The sequence below is a fragment of the Pristiophorus japonicus genome, chromosome 8 (genome assembly GCF_044704955.1).
Source record: "Pristiophorus japonicus isolate sPriJap1 chromosome 8, sPriJap1.hap1, whole genome shotgun sequence".
Lineage (NCBI taxonomy): Eukaryota > Metazoa > Chordata > Chondrichthyes > Pristiophoridae > Pristiophorus > Pristiophorus japonicus.
The window spans coordinates 232269761-232287398 of NC_091984.1; the positions used below are offsets into that span (position 1 = coordinate 232269761).

General features: G+C 41.9%; 1 protein-coding gene across 2 annotated transcripts in view; it reads right to left on the bottom strand.

Annotated features, from left to right (window-relative positions):
• Nucleotides 1-4910: 4910 nt before the first annotated feature.
• gnb1l (guanine nucleotide binding protein (G protein), beta polypeptide 1-like) overlaps nucleotides 4911-17638 on the bottom strand; it is a 47326-nt gene continuing 34598 nt past the window's right edge. For both annotated transcript variants that reach the window (XM_070888059.1, XM_070888060.1), the window contains 4 exons: nucleotides 16119-16281; nucleotides 13049-13147; nucleotides 9671-9886; nucleotides 4911-8075 (listed from right to left, as the gene is read on the bottom strand). In XM_070888059.1, the coding sequence (XP_070744160.1) occupies nucleotides 7809-8075; nucleotides 9671-9886; nucleotides 13049-13147; nucleotides 16119-16281 (745 nt within the window). In that variant the 3' untranslated portion in view covers nucleotides 4911-7808. The remainder of the gene's footprint in view (nucleotides 8076-9670; nucleotides 9887-13048; nucleotides 13148-16118; nucleotides 16282-17638) is intronic.

Below are 17638 nucleotides of genomic sequence, written 5' to 3' on the forward strand. Positions count from 1 at the left end.
AAAGCTGCTGGCTAGATTGCCACAGGATCGATGATCACTCTTCAATGTACAATCGTATCATCTTGTCAAACTTAAAATCTACTCGTAAAACATCTATAAAGGATATACTTGCCTTAGAGGCAGTGCAACAAAGGTTCACTAGATTGATTCCTGGGATGAGAGCGTGTCCTACGAGGAGAGATTGAGTCCATTGGGTCTATACTCTCCAGAGTTTAGAAGAACGAGAGATGGGCTCATTCAAACATACAAGATTCTGAGGGGGGGGGGTGACAGGGTAGATGCTGAGGGATTGTTTCCCCTGGCTGGAGAGTCCAGAACTAGATGACATAGTCTCAGGATAACGGGTCAGCTATTTAAGACTGAGAAAAGAAATGTATTCACTCAGAAGTGTGAATCTTTGGAATTCTCTATCCCAAAGGACTGTGGATGCTGAATCATTGAGTAACTTGGCACATAAATCTAGGCTGACATTCCCGTGCATTGCTCCCTCAGGCCAATATTTATCCCTCAATCAAAATAACAGAAACAGATTACCTGGTCATTATCACAATGCTGTTTGTGGGAGCTTGCTGTGCGCAAATTGGCTGCCGTGTTTCCCACAGTACAACAGTGACTACACTCCAAAAGTACTTCATTAGCTGTAAAGCGCTTTGAGACGTCCGGTGGTTGTGAAAGACGCTATAGAAATGCAAATCTTTCTTTCTGAGAGAGATTTTTGAATACTAAGGGAATCAAGCGATATGGGGAGAGGGCGGGAAAGTGGAGCGGGCAGGAAAGTGGAGTTGAGGGCAAAGATCAGCCATGATCTCATCGAATGGCGGAGCAGGCTCGAGGGGCCAAAAGGCCTACTCCTGCTCCTAATTCTTGTTATGTTCTTAAAAACCCAGCTGCTGATGATGAGAGCACAGGTGCTCTGAAGGATTTAAGGCTGATCTCTTATAATTTTATCAATAAATCCATCATCTTTATTCATTATTCAATGTTACAATGCTACAATCAGATGAAAACAGTATTGAAACCATGCTTCATTCCTTTGATGGTGGTTCTATAGAAAAGAACATTCAGCAATGTAGGCCGGGCAGGCCCAAAAAACAAATGGATCAAAATCTTATCTGTTTTAGTTATTTTAGTGTGATTCCCCTCTCCTGGTTAAATGTACTAGTATAGTTTTCACAGCCTGTATGAAACCAATATAATGCCCAAAACAATTTGTAAAGTGTATCATGACTACAATTAAGAAATTGGACACAGAACAAAGTTATTCCCAACCATGCAGAACCACAGCGCGGTGTTTTTACAAACACAAATGCAATACATCACCAAATTATTAGCAACTAAAAACTTAGGAAGTCACAAGGCTTATGTAGATTGGGTCTAATGTACTACTTTGTGAAGTGCCACCCTGTGGGTTGTGGCATCACCGCTGCAGAAATAATTTGAATGGGGCTCCATGTTGTTGTCAATCACCTCCAGGGCACCTGGGCAGAATGGCATCATCACAAGATCAGAGACATGAATGGAATAGCATTTGGTAACTCCTGCTCCTGCAGTAATGAGCGAGTGCTGCACGGAGGTGCTGTCAGATAAGATGTTAAACCAATTGTTTGCCCTCTCAGGTGGATGTATAAGATCCCATGGCACTATTCAAAAGAAGAGCAGAGGAGTTCTCCCTGGTGTTCTGGCCAACATTTATCTCTCAACCAACACCTAAAACAGATTATCTGGTCATTTATCTCATTCCTGTTTGTGGGAGCTTGCTGTGCACAAATTGTCTGCCCAGTTTCCTGCACATTACACCAGTGACTACACTTCAAAGGTACTTCATTGGCTGCAAAGTACTTTGGGACATTCTGAGGCCATGAATGGCACCATTCACGACCTCAGGATGTCACAAATGAAGTACCTTTGAAGTATAGTCACTGTTGTAATGTGAGAAACTGGGCAGTCAATTTATATATATATGTATACATATATGCACAAGTCCTTTCTTTGAAGTTGTTTTCAAAAAATCAAAACAAAATTGGGTCAGTTGGTGGTACTGCACACACTTAGAGACTGCTGCAGCCCAAACCAATAAAGCAGGAAAGCTATGTAAAGATTTGCTGGGAGTAGACTATTCTCAAACGTCCAGGAAAGGTCCCCAATACTGTGACAATAGCTGTCTGTTTGGCACCATGTAGAAACTGACAGCACAGTAAAAGACTTGGATTTATATAGCACCTTGCACAACCACCGGACGTCTCAAAGCACTTTACAGCCAATGAAGTACTTTGGAGTGTAGCTACTGCTGTGATGTGGTGAAATATAGCCCATTCTCTGCACGAGGAAGATGCATAGATTGGATTGATTACAGGGAAAAGTAGTACACAAAAATGAGTGCCAGTTTAAAAAATAAAATTAATGTTTTAAAACTGAGTTAAAGCTTTGAAAGTAATGTTTACGCTAAATTTACCACATTCTCTCTTTAAACTTTGATTTTTTTTTGACCTTATGTAACTTGTCTTGTCTATCCCATCCTTTCCAGAAGTTGCTGATTCATGCTGAGGTACAGTTCTTTGGCTCCTGGCCTTCCTCCAGTAGTATGGTCAAGTTACCACTCTATGTGTAAGCCTAGAAGGCGAATGTTGGCAGGCCACTCGACTATGAAGGGTAACACAGCCGCCCTGATCCTCTTGTCGCTGGACGCCAGCATATGCTTTTTCTGCAAGATTAATGTATCCAAGTTTGCTGACAATACAAAGCTAGGTGGGACAGTAAGCTGTGAGCAGAACACAAAGCGTCTGCAAATGGCTCTAGATAGACTAAGTGAGTGGGCAGTAAGGTGGCAGATAGAATATAATGTAGGGAAATGTGAGGTTATTCACTTTGGTAGGAAGAATAGAGAAACAGAATATATTTTTAAATAAACTTTCAAATGGTGTTCAGAGATTTGGGTGTCCTTGTGCAAAACAGAAAGGTAGCATGCAGGTACAGCAAGCAATGAGGAAGGCAAATGGCATACTGTCCTTTATTGCAAGGGGGTTGGAGTTTAACAGTAAGGAAGTCTTGCTACAATTGTACGGGGTCCTTGGTGAGACCACACCTGGAGTACTGTGCAGTTTTGGTCTCATCTAAGGAACGATATACTTGCTTTGGAGGGGGTACAACGGAGGTTCATTAGATTGATTCCTGGGATGAGAGAGCTGTCTTATGATGATTGTGTAGAATGAGCATGTACTCTTTGAAGTTTAGAAGACTGAGAGGTGATCTCATTGAAACATACAAGATTCTGAAGGGGATTAACAGCGTAGATGCTCGAGAGCTTGTTTCCCCTGGCTGGAAAGAATAGAACTAGGGGGTACCGACACCTGGGAGTCCCTGGCCAAAGACTGCCCCAAGTGGAGGAAGAGGATCCGGAAGGGCGCTGAGCACCTCGAGTCTCGTCGCCGAGAGCATGCAGAAATCAAGCGCAGGCAGCAAAAGGAGCTTGCGGCAAACCAATTCCCCACCCACCCTTTCCTCCAACAACGGTCTGTCCCACCTGTGACAGACTGTAATTCCCGTATTGGACTGTAGTCACCTGAGAACTCACTTTGAGTGGAAGCAAGTCATCCTCGATTTCGAGGGACTGTCTATGATGATGATGGTGGAATGGCGGAGCAGGCTCGAGGGGTCGCCGGGCCTTCTCCTGCTATTTCTTATGTTCTTAATTGGATGCCAATCATGAGAGGGAACCCTGGCAGACTGTTTCCTCCACCCGAGCACCAGGGCACTGAGGCTATTTGTACCATCCCAAAGGCTACACTGGCTGAGATGAGTCCTAGGCCTGGGACTCAACCTGAGATCCTTCTATTTGCACGATTCAGCACAACACCTAGCATTACATTACACTCCTACATTACAATAGTGCAGAAAAAGTATTTCATTGGCTGTAAAGCACTTGGGGAGTGCCTGATGCCTTGAAAAGGTGCTATATAAATGCAAATCTTTCTTTTTTAAAGACTGCTGATCCTATTATTGGTAACACTTTCCCCTTAGAAGCAACTTAATAAAGATTCCCTTACCCTCACTCTCCCATCTCCTGCTGACAATTTTGGGAAGTTGGAATAAGTTTAGAATATTGGATGTTCATTATCTGACGACCAGCTTTAAACAGGAGTTTTTCAGCCAATGAGAAAGCCCAGGATATGGAAAACCAACCAGCTGCATCAATCATTACAAGTCCAAGTGAGGACTGCTAAACAGGCATGCCAGTCAGTGAATCCCTAAATCCAATCGACAAATAAAGATGGCCATGGTTCTGGAAGGGTTAATAATGTACTACCCCATCTATAGCTGGCGCCAATTGTTTTCACTGCTTGAGGGCTTTGTAAAAAGACTTGCATTTCTATAGCGCCTTTCATGATCACCAGATGTCTCAAAGTGCTTTACAGCCAATTAAGTACTTTTTGAAGTGCAGTCACTGTTGTAATCAAAGGTTTTGTGCTCTTGTCTGTCACAAAAACATTGGGTCTTCTTTGCAACCTTCATTGGTTTGCACAGCAATGGTCAGTTTCAGGAACTTGAGCAGTGTATCTCATTTCCCTTTATGCCTGACAAGATAAAAAGCCCCACAAGTTCATAGGTCCATGCCTAAACTGTACAAACACCAGCCTTATATTTTACTCCACCTTTAATAGAGAAAACAATATTTACACTATATTAACAACTCACCTTCACCACAAACACTTTAATATCTTCACAAAAGCAGGACTCTTAGTTCCTACCTGCGCATCAAAAAAAAGGATAGGACACTGCAGCTTTAAGCAATCTCCCCGGCAACTAATTGAGGATCAGTCTCGATCATTATCCTTAGTTATCCCTTCGATATTCCTGTCTTGGGGGTTAAAAATTGTCAAGATAAACAGCACAAAGCAGTGAAACAATAAAAAGCCAGTCAGATTGTGTATCTTTAATATTGTATGCTTAGCAGACAAAGTGGTGTATTCTATAAATCTGGTTTGTCATAAAAGATCAACAAAATATAGATACAGTAACAATTTACCCCAGGTGTTTCATTGTGCCAGCAGTCACCTGTATTCAAAATGGTGGCAGCAGCCATGCTTCAACAGGCCTGAAATACTCAGATAGCTTTTTATTTAATACATTATAAAATAAATTAGTTTTGCACTGCAAATGCCATTCCATTGATGGCATCTTTAAATACACGTGGATCTCTTATGCCATTGGTCATTTGCTGGTCCAGAGCACAGGATGAAGGTAGTTAGGAAAACGTTTCAATCGCACATGCATGCGCCATCAAGGCGTAACAAAGAAGCAACAGTGAACTCCAAAGTCAGGAATGGACAAAAGAATATCACAATCCATGGGCTATTATAAGCATCACAGCTCCAGGAATAGAGCAAGAGCCAAGATCAAAGAGGGAGCCTGTGCGACAGGGAATGGCGTGGAAGTTAGAATAGAATCTTACAGCAAAGAAAGAGGCCATTCAGCCCATCGTGCCTGTGCCAGCTCTTTGAAAACTAATTTAGGCTTTAGTTGTTGAAGGTATGAGAGGGCATGACAGTTACATTTATTTTTTAAAAAATGACTACTTTTTCATGTTTATTCTAAATTTTAATTTTCGGAGGCTATAGAGAGTTGGGTTGGGAACAATGGACTCATGAAAGATTTTGAAATTTTTTTCTCCCCAAGGATGTGATTGGTTCTTTTATTGGTGAAATAGTACTCTGTGATACTGCAAAACATGAGAGTTTTGACATAGAATTTACAGCACAGAAAAAGGCCATTCAGCCAACTAGTTTAAGTTCCACATAAGTTATTTGACTCTAAAGTTATTTGAAGTATAGCTAGAAAACAAATTTCCCTTCATTGATGTAAAATCGATTACAAGTGCCTTTTAAAAATCGGTTGGTCTTGAGTGAATGTGAAGTTTGAGCCAATCTGTATACTTCATGCCCGCAAACCAGTCAGCTACTTTCCCACACCCTACAGACATGTACCAGCTGTAAAGTGCTTACACACATTCATGCCCACACACACAGCATCTATCAGAAGTAAATATTCAAACAGAGAGTGAAGTCGGGGGAGCCCCATACAATATATAAAATCTTAAGTCGAATTTAGTTAAGACAATTCCCAAATATTACTTTAAAATGAAACAGCATATTAGGACAGGAGGTCAAAAAGTATAAGCTGGTGAAAAACAAACTTCGATTACATTGTTCTCCTTGGAGCAAAACAAGGCTAAAGGGAAATTTAATAGAGGTAATCAAAATTTTGAGGGGTTTTGATAGAGACAATGGGGAGAAACAGTTTCCACGGTCAGGAGGATCAGTGACCAGAGGACACAGATTTAAGAAAACTGGCAAAAAATAATCCAGGGGATGAGAATTTTTTTTAAAAGTGAGTTATGATGATCTGGAATACACGGCCTGAATGGGCGGTGGAATCAGATTCAATAGTAACTTTCAAAAGGGAATTGGGTATATACTTAAAAAGGAAAAATTTTCAGGGCTACGGGGAAAGATCAGGGGAGTGAGACTAATTGGATAGCTCTTTCAAACAGGTACGCTGGGCCACATGGCCTCCTTTTCTGTGCCGTATGATTCTATATCAAAAGGAACTTCAGGTAAAGAATTGGATGCTATGCTGAGGGAGCTGATACACTAGTCCTTGGCTATTTCAAAGTTTCCAATAGAAGCTTGGCTCAAAATACAGTTTTGTTGATTTTATAACCCCTCTAGGTGTGTTTTATCCTTGTGTGTGTATGTGTGTGTGTGTGTTGGGGGGGGGGAGGGGGGCGGGGGGAATAGACTAGACACACAAGCAAGAAATCAAAGAATTACAGGAAAAATACAGGCAAAAACAAAATCTGTATTGTACGGGGGAAAGTCTGATCCGGAAGCAGGATCTGCCAGATCAGTTAGGACTGTGAATTGTTGCTGGTGACCAAACTGGAATAAACTCTGCAATTAATAGTCGGGTGGGAGCTGATTCAATTGCCAAGCAATTAAGAAAAATAAATGGTTTACAAACATTAATTATATTATGTTAAGCTGTTAATGGTTAGCCCCAGAAATAACGGGAAATGAATAAGGACTTCAGATTGAAAGCAGAGGCGAGTCCATATTTTTGGCATATATTGGTAAAAGATTAAAATAAAACGATGGCCCGTGTTCGGTCTCTGATGAGACTAATCTCAGTTACGTCAACATTAGAGGCCACAATCCAAAAGGACCTGTTTGGTTGATGTCACCTCATTGACCACTTCTTTGCTTGCTGAGCAAAATGGAGTACGTGAAGAGTTGCATACTTTCAAAACAAAGACGTTTAAATTAACCATGGGTTTATGTTAAAAAAACATGACTTCTGTCTCCCTTATGCATTAGCCATTGTGTTAAACACAATGAAGTCTCATGAGGTATTAAGAGTTAAATTAATTGCTAAATTTACCACATGCCAACAAGTTGTAGAGTTGTGGCACTCCATGGCAATTCTTATGTCTGCGACGTGCTACAGGGTTTCATGCGGTTATTTTGGATTAGAATTTTTTTTTTTTAAATCCCATGGCACTATTCAAAGTAGTGCTGGGAGCTCTCCCGATTTGCTAGCCAACATTTACTCCTCCAGCAGAGCCATCCAGAAAAACATTATTTGGTCATTATCACATTGCTGTTTGTGGGAGCTTGCTTGTGAGCAAATTGGCTGCTGCGTTTCCTACATTACAGCAATGACTACACTCCAAAAGTACTTCATTGGCTGTAAAGCGCTTTGAGACTTCCGGTGGCCGTGAAAGGCGCTATAGAAAATCCAAGCCTTTCTTTCTTTCAAGGCTCGTTGTAGAGAGACCATAAGCTTATGCGCTGGTCTTTAGATCCTGCAGCCATAAATCTTTCACTTAAAACAGCACGATCTGAGAATGTCACGCAGTGGACGCTGGCTGTGTGGTACTGTAGAACTGCCAGGGGCTTCAGCTTCTTCCAGCCAAAGACACGGACCCGATGATCCCAACCAGCTGTAGCAAGTATCTTCTTGTCTTGACGAATGCAGGCATGAGCTATCCCAGCATTTACTAGCGCCACGGTTTCCTGCAGCTAAGGAATTAAATTGGAAATAATAATTACATTTTTTTTGTAAAAATATTCAACATCTATTTTCTCCCCTGTGATTTCCACTTAGTTCCAACTTTAAGACACTAAACTATTTTTATGCCAGCTTTTTAAAGAAAAGTTTAATTGTAGTACCTTTCCAAAACTTGATCTGTATAATATACATAAGTAATAAGTAAAGTAATATTTTCTGCAGAATTTGGTTATAAATATGTGGATTTCAGCTACAATATAACTACAGTCATGACTCCAATTTTAGAACTATTGTTCACGGAAGTACAATGGCAGACAATAGCAATTTAGCCAGAACATTTTTACCTCGGGAATAAAATGAATTACAGCATGATGGAATAGTCATATCTTGAACAACGTAACATTAAAAAAAGCTTTTAGATTTAATATTTAACTGTAAGCACGTGTGCATCATAATATAGCAACAATTTTAAATTGAGATAAATAATTCTGCAGATATGAAATAGCTTTTTGATTTTGTGTTCTGCAGTTTATTTTGATAATAGGTCAACATGGTAAAGAGAATGGGTAGATAAAAGGCTGAGATAGATAGATTTTTGGACTCTAGGGGAATCAAGGGCTAGGGAGATCGGGCAGGAAAGTGGAGTTGAGGTCAATGATCAGCCATGATCTTATTGAATGGCGGAGGAGGCTCGAGGGGCCGTATGGCCTATTCCTGTTCCTATTTCTTATGTTCTTATTTTCTAACACAGGCCAAGATACAAAATGCTAACTACTGTACATAAAAGCAAGAGTCACTCCACAACGTTAACTTTCTTTTGAATCATCAGAAGGTTGTGGGTTGAAGTCCCACTCCAGGGACTTGAGCACAAAAATTCAGGCTGACACTCCAGTGCAGTGCTCAAACTGCACTGTCGGAGGTTCCCGTTTTCGGCTGAGACGTTAAATCGAGGCCCCGTACGCTTGCTCAAGTGGATGTAAAAGATCCCATGGCACTATTTCAAAGAAGAGCAGGGGAGTTATCTCCGGTGTCCTGGAGCCTATATTTATCCCTCAATCAACATAACCAAAACAGATTATCTGGTCATTATCACATTGCTGTTTTTGGGAGCTTGCTGTGCCCAATTTGGCTGATGCATTTCCGACATTACAACAGCGACTACACTCTAAAATACTTCATTGGCTGTAAAGCGCTTTGAGACGTCCGGAGGTCGAGAAAGGCGCTATATAAATGAGTGTTTCTTTTATCAGCAGCCATAGCCTGCAATAAAATTGTATGTGTTTTTTTTTGGCGTAAAGGACAAAATTAAAAAATCAAGGGGTTATACGAAGATAGTTTGCCAAACCTAAATTAAACATTTACTGTTATAACAACTCAGCAGTATTGACTTTCTAAAACACAAAACATAAAAATCGTTAAAAATTTCAGTACCTACTGGATTGACAATCCAGACAACATATCCTGGGCCCATATATTTTTTGTAACTAGTACATGATTAATTAGCTTGGGCTCTGCAACAACTCCTCTTCATGACTAAATATTTTTTCAGCATATCAGACTGTTGGTGCAACGCTGAATAAACGACACACAGGTCATTGTTGCTGACCTTAAGGTTCTGTTGCTTGTCAAGTCCCCAAGAGCTGAGAACCTTTTCTGAGGAGCCGGAGATACCCTTGACCTTCTCGGGATCAAAGTCAAGACACATGATTGGTTCGCTGTGGCAGGCGAGACGGCTCAACATTTTCTTTTCCGATAGGTCCCAGAGGGTCACAGATCCATCCTCGTATCCAACCAATAACAAAGGTCGAGAACAGGAACGAGGCTAGTCAGAAAGGCAGAGAAAGAGATAGTAACGCAGCATGTAATGTGCCACGACAAATTCAGACCGTTGCTACCGTCCAATTTATAGCAGAGATTTAGACCTAGTACAACCCAGTTTGATAGCATATTTAGAAAAAAAAAGACAACTTACAGTTCTCCCAGTGTTGCTACAAAAAGTCTAGGTGGAGAATAAAATCTCATCCAGCAAATCGCTACAGAATTTTCAACGTGTAGAACAGGCTTGAGGGGCTGAATGCCCTACTCCCGTTCCTACGCTCTGGTTAACACTGACTTCAGTGCTTGAAGACTAGAGGGCATAATTTCAGAATAAGGGGTCAGCCATTTAAAACGGAAATGAGGAGGAATGTCTTCTCTCAGAGGATCGTGAATCTTTGGAATTTTCTACCCCGGAGAGCTGTGGAGGCTGGGTCATTGAATATATTTAAGATGGAGATAGACAGATTTTTGAATGATAAGGGAGTCGAGGGTTATGGGGAGCGGGCAGGGACGTGTTGAGGCCAAGATCAGATCAGCCATAGAAACATAGAAAATAGGTGCAGGAGTAGGCCATTCGGCCCTTCGAGCCTGCACCGCCATTCAATGAGTTCATGGCTGAACATGCAACTTCAGTACCCCATTCCTGCTTTCTCGCCATACCCCTTGATCCCCCTAGGAGTAAGGACTACATCTAACTCCTTTTTGAATATATTTAGTGAATTGGCCTCAACAACTTTCTGTGGTAGAGAATTCCACAGGTTCGCCACTCTCTGGGTGAAGAAGTTTCTCCTCATTTCGGTCCTAAATGGCTTACCCCTTATCCTTAGACTGTGACCCCTGGTTCTGGACTTCCCCAACATTGGGAACATTCTTCCTGCATCTAACCTATCTAAACCCGTCAGAATTTTAAACGTTTCTATGAGATCCCCTCTCATTCTTCTGAACTCCAGTGAATACAAGCCCAGTTGATCCAGTCTTTCTTGATATGTCAGTCCCGCTATCCCGGGAATCAGTCTGGTGAATCTTCGCTGCACTCCCTCAATAGCAAGAATGTCCTTCCTCAAGTTAGGAGACAAAAGCTGTACACAATACTCCAGGTGTGGCCTCACCAAGGCCCTGTACAACTGTAGTAACACCACCCTGCCCCTGTACTCAAATCCCCTCGCTATGAAGGTCAACATGCCATTTGCTTTCTTAACTGCCTGCTGTACCTGCATGCCAACCTTCAATGACTGATGTACCATCACACCCAGGTCTTACTGAATGTTCTTATTGAATGGCGGAGCAGGCTCGAGGGGCCAAATGGTCTACTCCTGTTTCTTATGTTCCATTGTTCCAAGAGGTCTTTGTCCTCCAGCATCATGTTGTATGTGTTTAGCATCTGTGGGTTAACTGATTTCCTCATATATGAAATCAAAGTCCTTATCTTAAGTGCCAAATTAAAGGCATTTTTATCTTTTTGCAATACAATCACATCACAAATACAATGTCCTTGTTTCTTATATTTAAAATAAATTGCAACATAAATATATTTTTAGTCACAATATATTATTTTTTGATAATATATCATACATAGTGTTACTACAGCAGGAGTTAATCATTAAAGGTCCATGCTGTAACAGTTTTGAATTTTATTCTTATTTCCCCTTTTCTCTCTCTTCTCTGTTCCTTTCCTTTTTCTTTTTTTTTCTCATTCCTATCTTTCTTCTTATGTATTTTGTTTCTTTCTTCATCTCCGCTATCCTCGGGTTGTTTATGCTGCTACTATTTTTTTTTGTGCATTTTTCCCTGTGGTTTAACCCTGTCCATTCCCATTACCCCCTTCTCTAATGCTTCCCTGCACACGTCACCGTCAAGATTCTGTTGAGAAAACATAAATTATTTATGTTTTGCTGTTATTTGTTAAATTGCAGTATAATGTGGATTATTTAGATTGTACTAGGTATACAAGACAGGAATTGATTCTATAAAAACTATAGATAATTATTTACAGCAAAGGTTGTAACTTCCCAAGTGCATCTTAATAAAAATATTAAAGAAGTAAAGATAAGTTGCTTGATAAGTGCACATTTAAGGTGGAAGACAGATTTTTGAGCGATAAGGGAGTGAAGGGTTATGGGGAGCAGGCAGGAAAGTGGAGCTGAGCCCAAGATCAGATCAGCCATGATCTTATTAAATGGAGGAGCAGGCTCGAGGGGCCAAATGGCCTACTCCTATTTCTTATGTTCTTATATTCTCCACAGATAAGCGTTACCAAAAGGTCACGCCAGGACAAAGGAGAATCCATTACAACAGGTGTGGAGCATTAAGACCTGTCCAAAAGGCATGGAAACCAGTTGGGATGGATGGAAAAACATCAAAGGCTATATCAGAGACTGTCAGCGACACTTCATCAAACCCCAGTGGACACTGCTTTGAAAAAAGCTAAATGAGATGTGGAGCAGCTCCCCTTTCTCCTGCTACAAGTCTGATAGAAACTTCAACAATCCAACAACAGAAAGATACATTGAAAGGGAAGCCAATGCTGCCACTTACAGCGTCACCATTTTGGTAATTTTCCCTGTCAAGTTGCAATTATTGAGAATATTAGCAAAGACTTACAAAAAACATGACTATCAACTGTGTCATAGTTGAGTTGGGCAAATTCAGAAATAAAATATTTACTTGGTTCCAATGTTAGCAAGCCCATATATAGCAATAATGCACACCTCCACACAAACTAGTGTGGCCATGACTGACTAAACATGTCCCAGTCTTCGTTGCAATGTTGAAACTTATTTCACATTATCACAGAAGGTACATAACCAGTAGCTTTGTAATTAACCATCTTTTTGAAGGAGTGCCTTGTTAATCCCCAAATAGTCTAAAGCCAATATTATCATTTCCTGTTCGTGACATTGACAAAGTGTCAAAACTTCTCGGCCAAAAGCTCAAACCCCACCCCACGCACACACACACACACACACGCACGAAATAACAGCGCCTGCTGCTCAACTCTCTACAACACTAAGTGCATCTGCGTTCTTGGAAAATTATAGTTTTTCTAGATGAATCGGAGACAAGCTAAACAGAAAACAAAAAGAGCACCTGATGAAAACATGAATCACATGCTCAAGGCAAAATGAGTCAGTGTTCAGGTTTCCGCAACACATTAGGTGTGTGTTACCTGCCACAGTTTCAGACACATGGGCATGCCCAGTTTAGCATCTGCTGGCGGCTTTAGGGTCCAGACTGGCGTCTTGTTCGGTAGATCTATAATCTTCACCTATGTTTTAGAAGAAAAAAAACAAACAACATTAATTCAGCACTGTTCCAGGCCTACACTTGTTGCATCCTACAAAGAAAGCCATGGGCAATAATTTGGAAATAATTATGGAAGCGCAAAGCTGGCCCACATTATCGCTTTTAAAAAGCAAAACTGCATTGTTGCTAATCAAGAAACAGTTTGTCTCCATCCAAATTATTATGCCTGGTTCAATACCTTCATTGTTTACATTTGGAAAACAATCACACCACTCTTGTGCGCTGTTCCAAAAGCTGCAAATGGGATACCCAATGGCAATTTATTTTCTTTTTTTTCATATAAAGAAGAATTGGTAACCAGAAACGTTCTGTCAAAGGTGCCAGACATAATATTTGATGTCTAATAACAGGGTGCAAATCACAAAAGTTTATTGTAAGTATAACAATTGGGAAAATAGTAATCTTAAATGAAAAGCTGCCAGTCTGGCAACTCAACAATACAAACTAGCAGAAACAGTGCTTTCACTCTGTATGTTTTAATTAATCACTATTTGACAATTCTCTTCAAGCTGTCATGTATAATCTTGTAGGTTAAGTGCATATAATAGATATGCATACAAAGCAGAATAACCTTGTTGCAAAACTTCCTTAACATTGAAATGAAACGTTACATTTCTTTTTCTATTGCTACATGGTGCGTTGTTACTCTACGATTAATATGGGCCTGTAATTTGCGGTCTGCAGCGAAACAACAGCGATCGCCGCTAACCTCGAAGAAAGCTGCCCACAGAGAACTCGTGATCTCTGTGGTGAGAACTTTAGTTCCCTCAATGTGAAATTGATTGTAGCGCTATCAAAGGGAGAACTCCAGCAAACAGCAGCAGTGACATCATCAAGCTGTCTAAGCAACCAATCACATTGAAGAATTCTCACAGACAGCAAACCAGGAAATAAAATGCATTATCGGCACTGTAAAAAAATGTTAGAGAGAGCAAAATAAAGATTGGGACATAGATGTGGGGTTAGGATAGAAAAAGAAATATCACAAACAAACTTTTTTTTTTAAATCTAGTAATTTATCATCAAAATTGAACATTCACCTGAGAAGGCAAATGGATCCTTGGTTTAATGTCTCATCCGAAAGACGGCACCTCCGACAGTGCAGCACTCCATCAGTACTGCACTGGGAGTGTCTGCTTAGATTTGGTGCTCAAGGCTCTGAAGCAGAGCTTGAACCCACAACTTCAGACTCAGAGGCGAGAGTGCGACCACCTTAGCCAACAAATATAAAAATTGTTTTTCAGGGTCAGGACGATTGTTTAGCAGTCAATACGCTGTTTAAAAAAACCCCATCAAGGCTTAACATTTAATGGGATGTTGAACAGCGATATTAGCGTGGAAAATCTCAAGTTTTTGTCAGTTCCACTGATTGTTGGCTATGGAGGGTGGGGGTGAGTGGGTGGAGGTGGGGGGGGGGGGGCTGAGAGCTGTAAATTACTGATCGCAACTTCAGGATTTCCGAGTTTAGCTTCGCATGGACTAAATCCTGAAGTTACGGTCAGTTTCATAGGGGTAAACGTTGTCAGTTCGTCGTCAGTACCCACCGCAAAATCTGGACCATTAACTTTTTCTGTGAATGATTCACATCGAGACCCTTTGACAAAGCTCAACATTTTTCGACTGGTCTCAACTTTTATTTCTTCTTTTCAAATGCTGACAACTCTGCATTTCAAGCATGCCCTGCTTTTGTGTGACACAACAACCATCTTCACTGTGTCAGCCTTGGCTAAGGTGGCAGCACTCTCACCTCTGAGTCTGAAGTTGTGGGTTCAAGCCCTGCTTCAGAGACTTGAGCGCCAAATCTAGGCTGACACTCCCAGTGCAGTACTGATGGAGTGCTGCACTGTCGGAGGTGCCGTCTTTCGGATGAGACATTAAGCCAAGGACCCGTTTGCCCTCTCAGGTGAATGTAAAAGGTCCCATGGCAGTATTTCGAAGAAGAGCAGAGTAGTTCTCCCTAGTGTCCTGACCAATATTTATCCCTCAAACAACACTACTATCTGGTCATTATCACACTGACATCTGTGGGACTTTGCAGTGTGCAAATTGACTGCCCCGTTTCCTACATTACAACAGTGACTACAGTTCAGAAGTATTTCATTGGCTGTAAAGCACTTTGGGACATTCTGTGGTCGTGAAAGGCGCTATATAAATGCAAGTCTTTTATGTTGAGCTGAGTTCTTTGACGTGACATTAGCTTTGAAAATAATTATTCAAATCAATGTAACCAACATCCAATGTAAGTGCTGTTCATTCACAAGATGTTATGAAATGTGAGATAATCGCTAATAAAAAAAATTAACAATGCTCAAGGTCCTTGCAAATGGGGTCGAGGCAATAAGAGAAGAAAGGCTTGCATGTATATAGCGCCTTTCATGACCACCGGACATCTCAAAACGCTTTACAGCTAATGAAATACTTTTGGAGTGTAGTCACTGTTGTAATGTGGGAAACGCGGCAGTCAATTTGCGCACAGCAGGCTCCCAAAAACAGCAATGTGATAATGACCAGATAATCTGATTTTTTGTTACGCTGATTGAGGGACAAATATTGGTCAGGACACCGGGGATAACTCCCCAGCTCTTCTTTGAAATAGTGCCATGGGATCTTTTACGTACACTTGAAAGAGCAGACGGGGCCTCGGTTTAATGTGTCATCCGAAAGACGGCACCGCCGGCAGTGGAGTACTCCCTCAGCACTGCACTGGAGTGTCAGCCTAGATTTTTTTGCGCTCAAGTCTCTGGAGCGGGACTTGAACCCACAACCTTCTGTCTCAGAGAGCGAAAGTACTACCCACTGAGCCACAGCTGACACTGAGGGCACTGAGTATTGAATCAGACTGTTCACAAGAGCTCTACCTCAACAGACCCTAAGCAATGGCACTGCACATCTGCGTATTATGATCACATCCATTTGGTAAAGTGTATGATTACCTCTGACAGAGCCTTGCCCGGTGAAGCTAATAGGTAGCGGCCGCCATCTTTTTCCATCAGCGAACATTGACAGAATCCATAGCTATCCAAAGGAATGCTGTCTGTCACTGCAGTACGCCCTTCTGACAGGTCCCATGTACAGACAGCTGAGTCACGACCTTGGCTGCATGAGCATATGGGACACATCAAACACAGCAAAGCCGTGGCCACATTTTCTTCATTACATTAGCATTCGTTTGCAATCAGAATAATGCAATGATTTTAAACTCGTGAGCAATTAAGCCATGGCTTAAACATATGTTAGTTTTCTTTTCTTTTAATCAATTCTAAGTCATAAACATATTGTTCAGAACACATTTTTGTCCCTCCTCTCCTTTTTAAAAATGATTTATTCATAGGATGTGGGCGTCACTGGCAAGGCCAGCATTTATTGCCCATCCTTAATTTCCCTCGAGATGGTGGTGGTGAGGCTTGCTAAGCCATTTCAGAGGGCAGTTAAGAGTCAACCACATTACTGTGAATCTGGAGTCACATGTTGGCCAGACTGGGTAAGGGCGGCAGATTCCCTTCCCTAAAAGGACATCAGTGAACCAGATGGGGTTTTTACGACAATCTGGTAGTTTTCTGGTATTACCGGTATAGGGGCAGCACTCCGAATCTGGAACCCACGGGACCGAAGTCGTTCCGGATTTTGCATTTTGCCGGACTTTGGAACGTCTTTCTGACGTCACGAATCCGGAAAGACCCGAGCCCAGATTCGGGTTTTTCCGGATTTCAGAACGTCAGAAGGGGGGAGTGGGGTGGTGCTCGCCGGGCGATGAGGTCGTCGGGTGGGGACCCGCTGCCCTGGAGTTGTTCGGGCGGGTCCTGTCGAAGAGGTGGTGTTTGGGCGGGCCGCCGAGGTGAGGCTTGAGGTCGGGCAGCGAGGGGCAGCAGCGGCACCTCGAGGTCGGCAGTGTCCGGATTCCGGATCATTTTGCGGATTCCGGGACGACCGGGTCACCAATCGGTCTGGAGTCCGGAACTCCGGATTTTGGACGTTACACCTGTACTCGCTTTTTTTAAAATTCCAGATTTATTTAATTGAATTTAAATTCCCTAGCTGCCCTAGCAGGATTTGAACTCCTGTCTCTGGATCATTATTCCAGGCCTCTGGATTACTAGTCCAGTAACATATCCACTATGCTACTGTACTCCTGAAGCACTAATTCCAGCTGTGTATGATTCCATGGTTTCCAGTGGTTCTTCAATACTTATTCCAAGATAACACTTCCTGCGTGTGTGCTCCTAAACCTCCCTATATTTCACATCGAGGGCCACGTGCAATGGCTTACTCTAATGCCACTCTCAGGAATGCTGCACCACAAAGCAGCACAGTGTGACGGGGCCCAGGTCTGCACATTGCAACTCCCTAAACCCTGCAAGCTTCTGACTTAGGTCATGAGCGGTTGGCAAGTGCAAGCCGGGCATCTTCTCCAAAGGAAGAGGGACCAAAAAAAAACTATAGCTCCAAAAGCTTT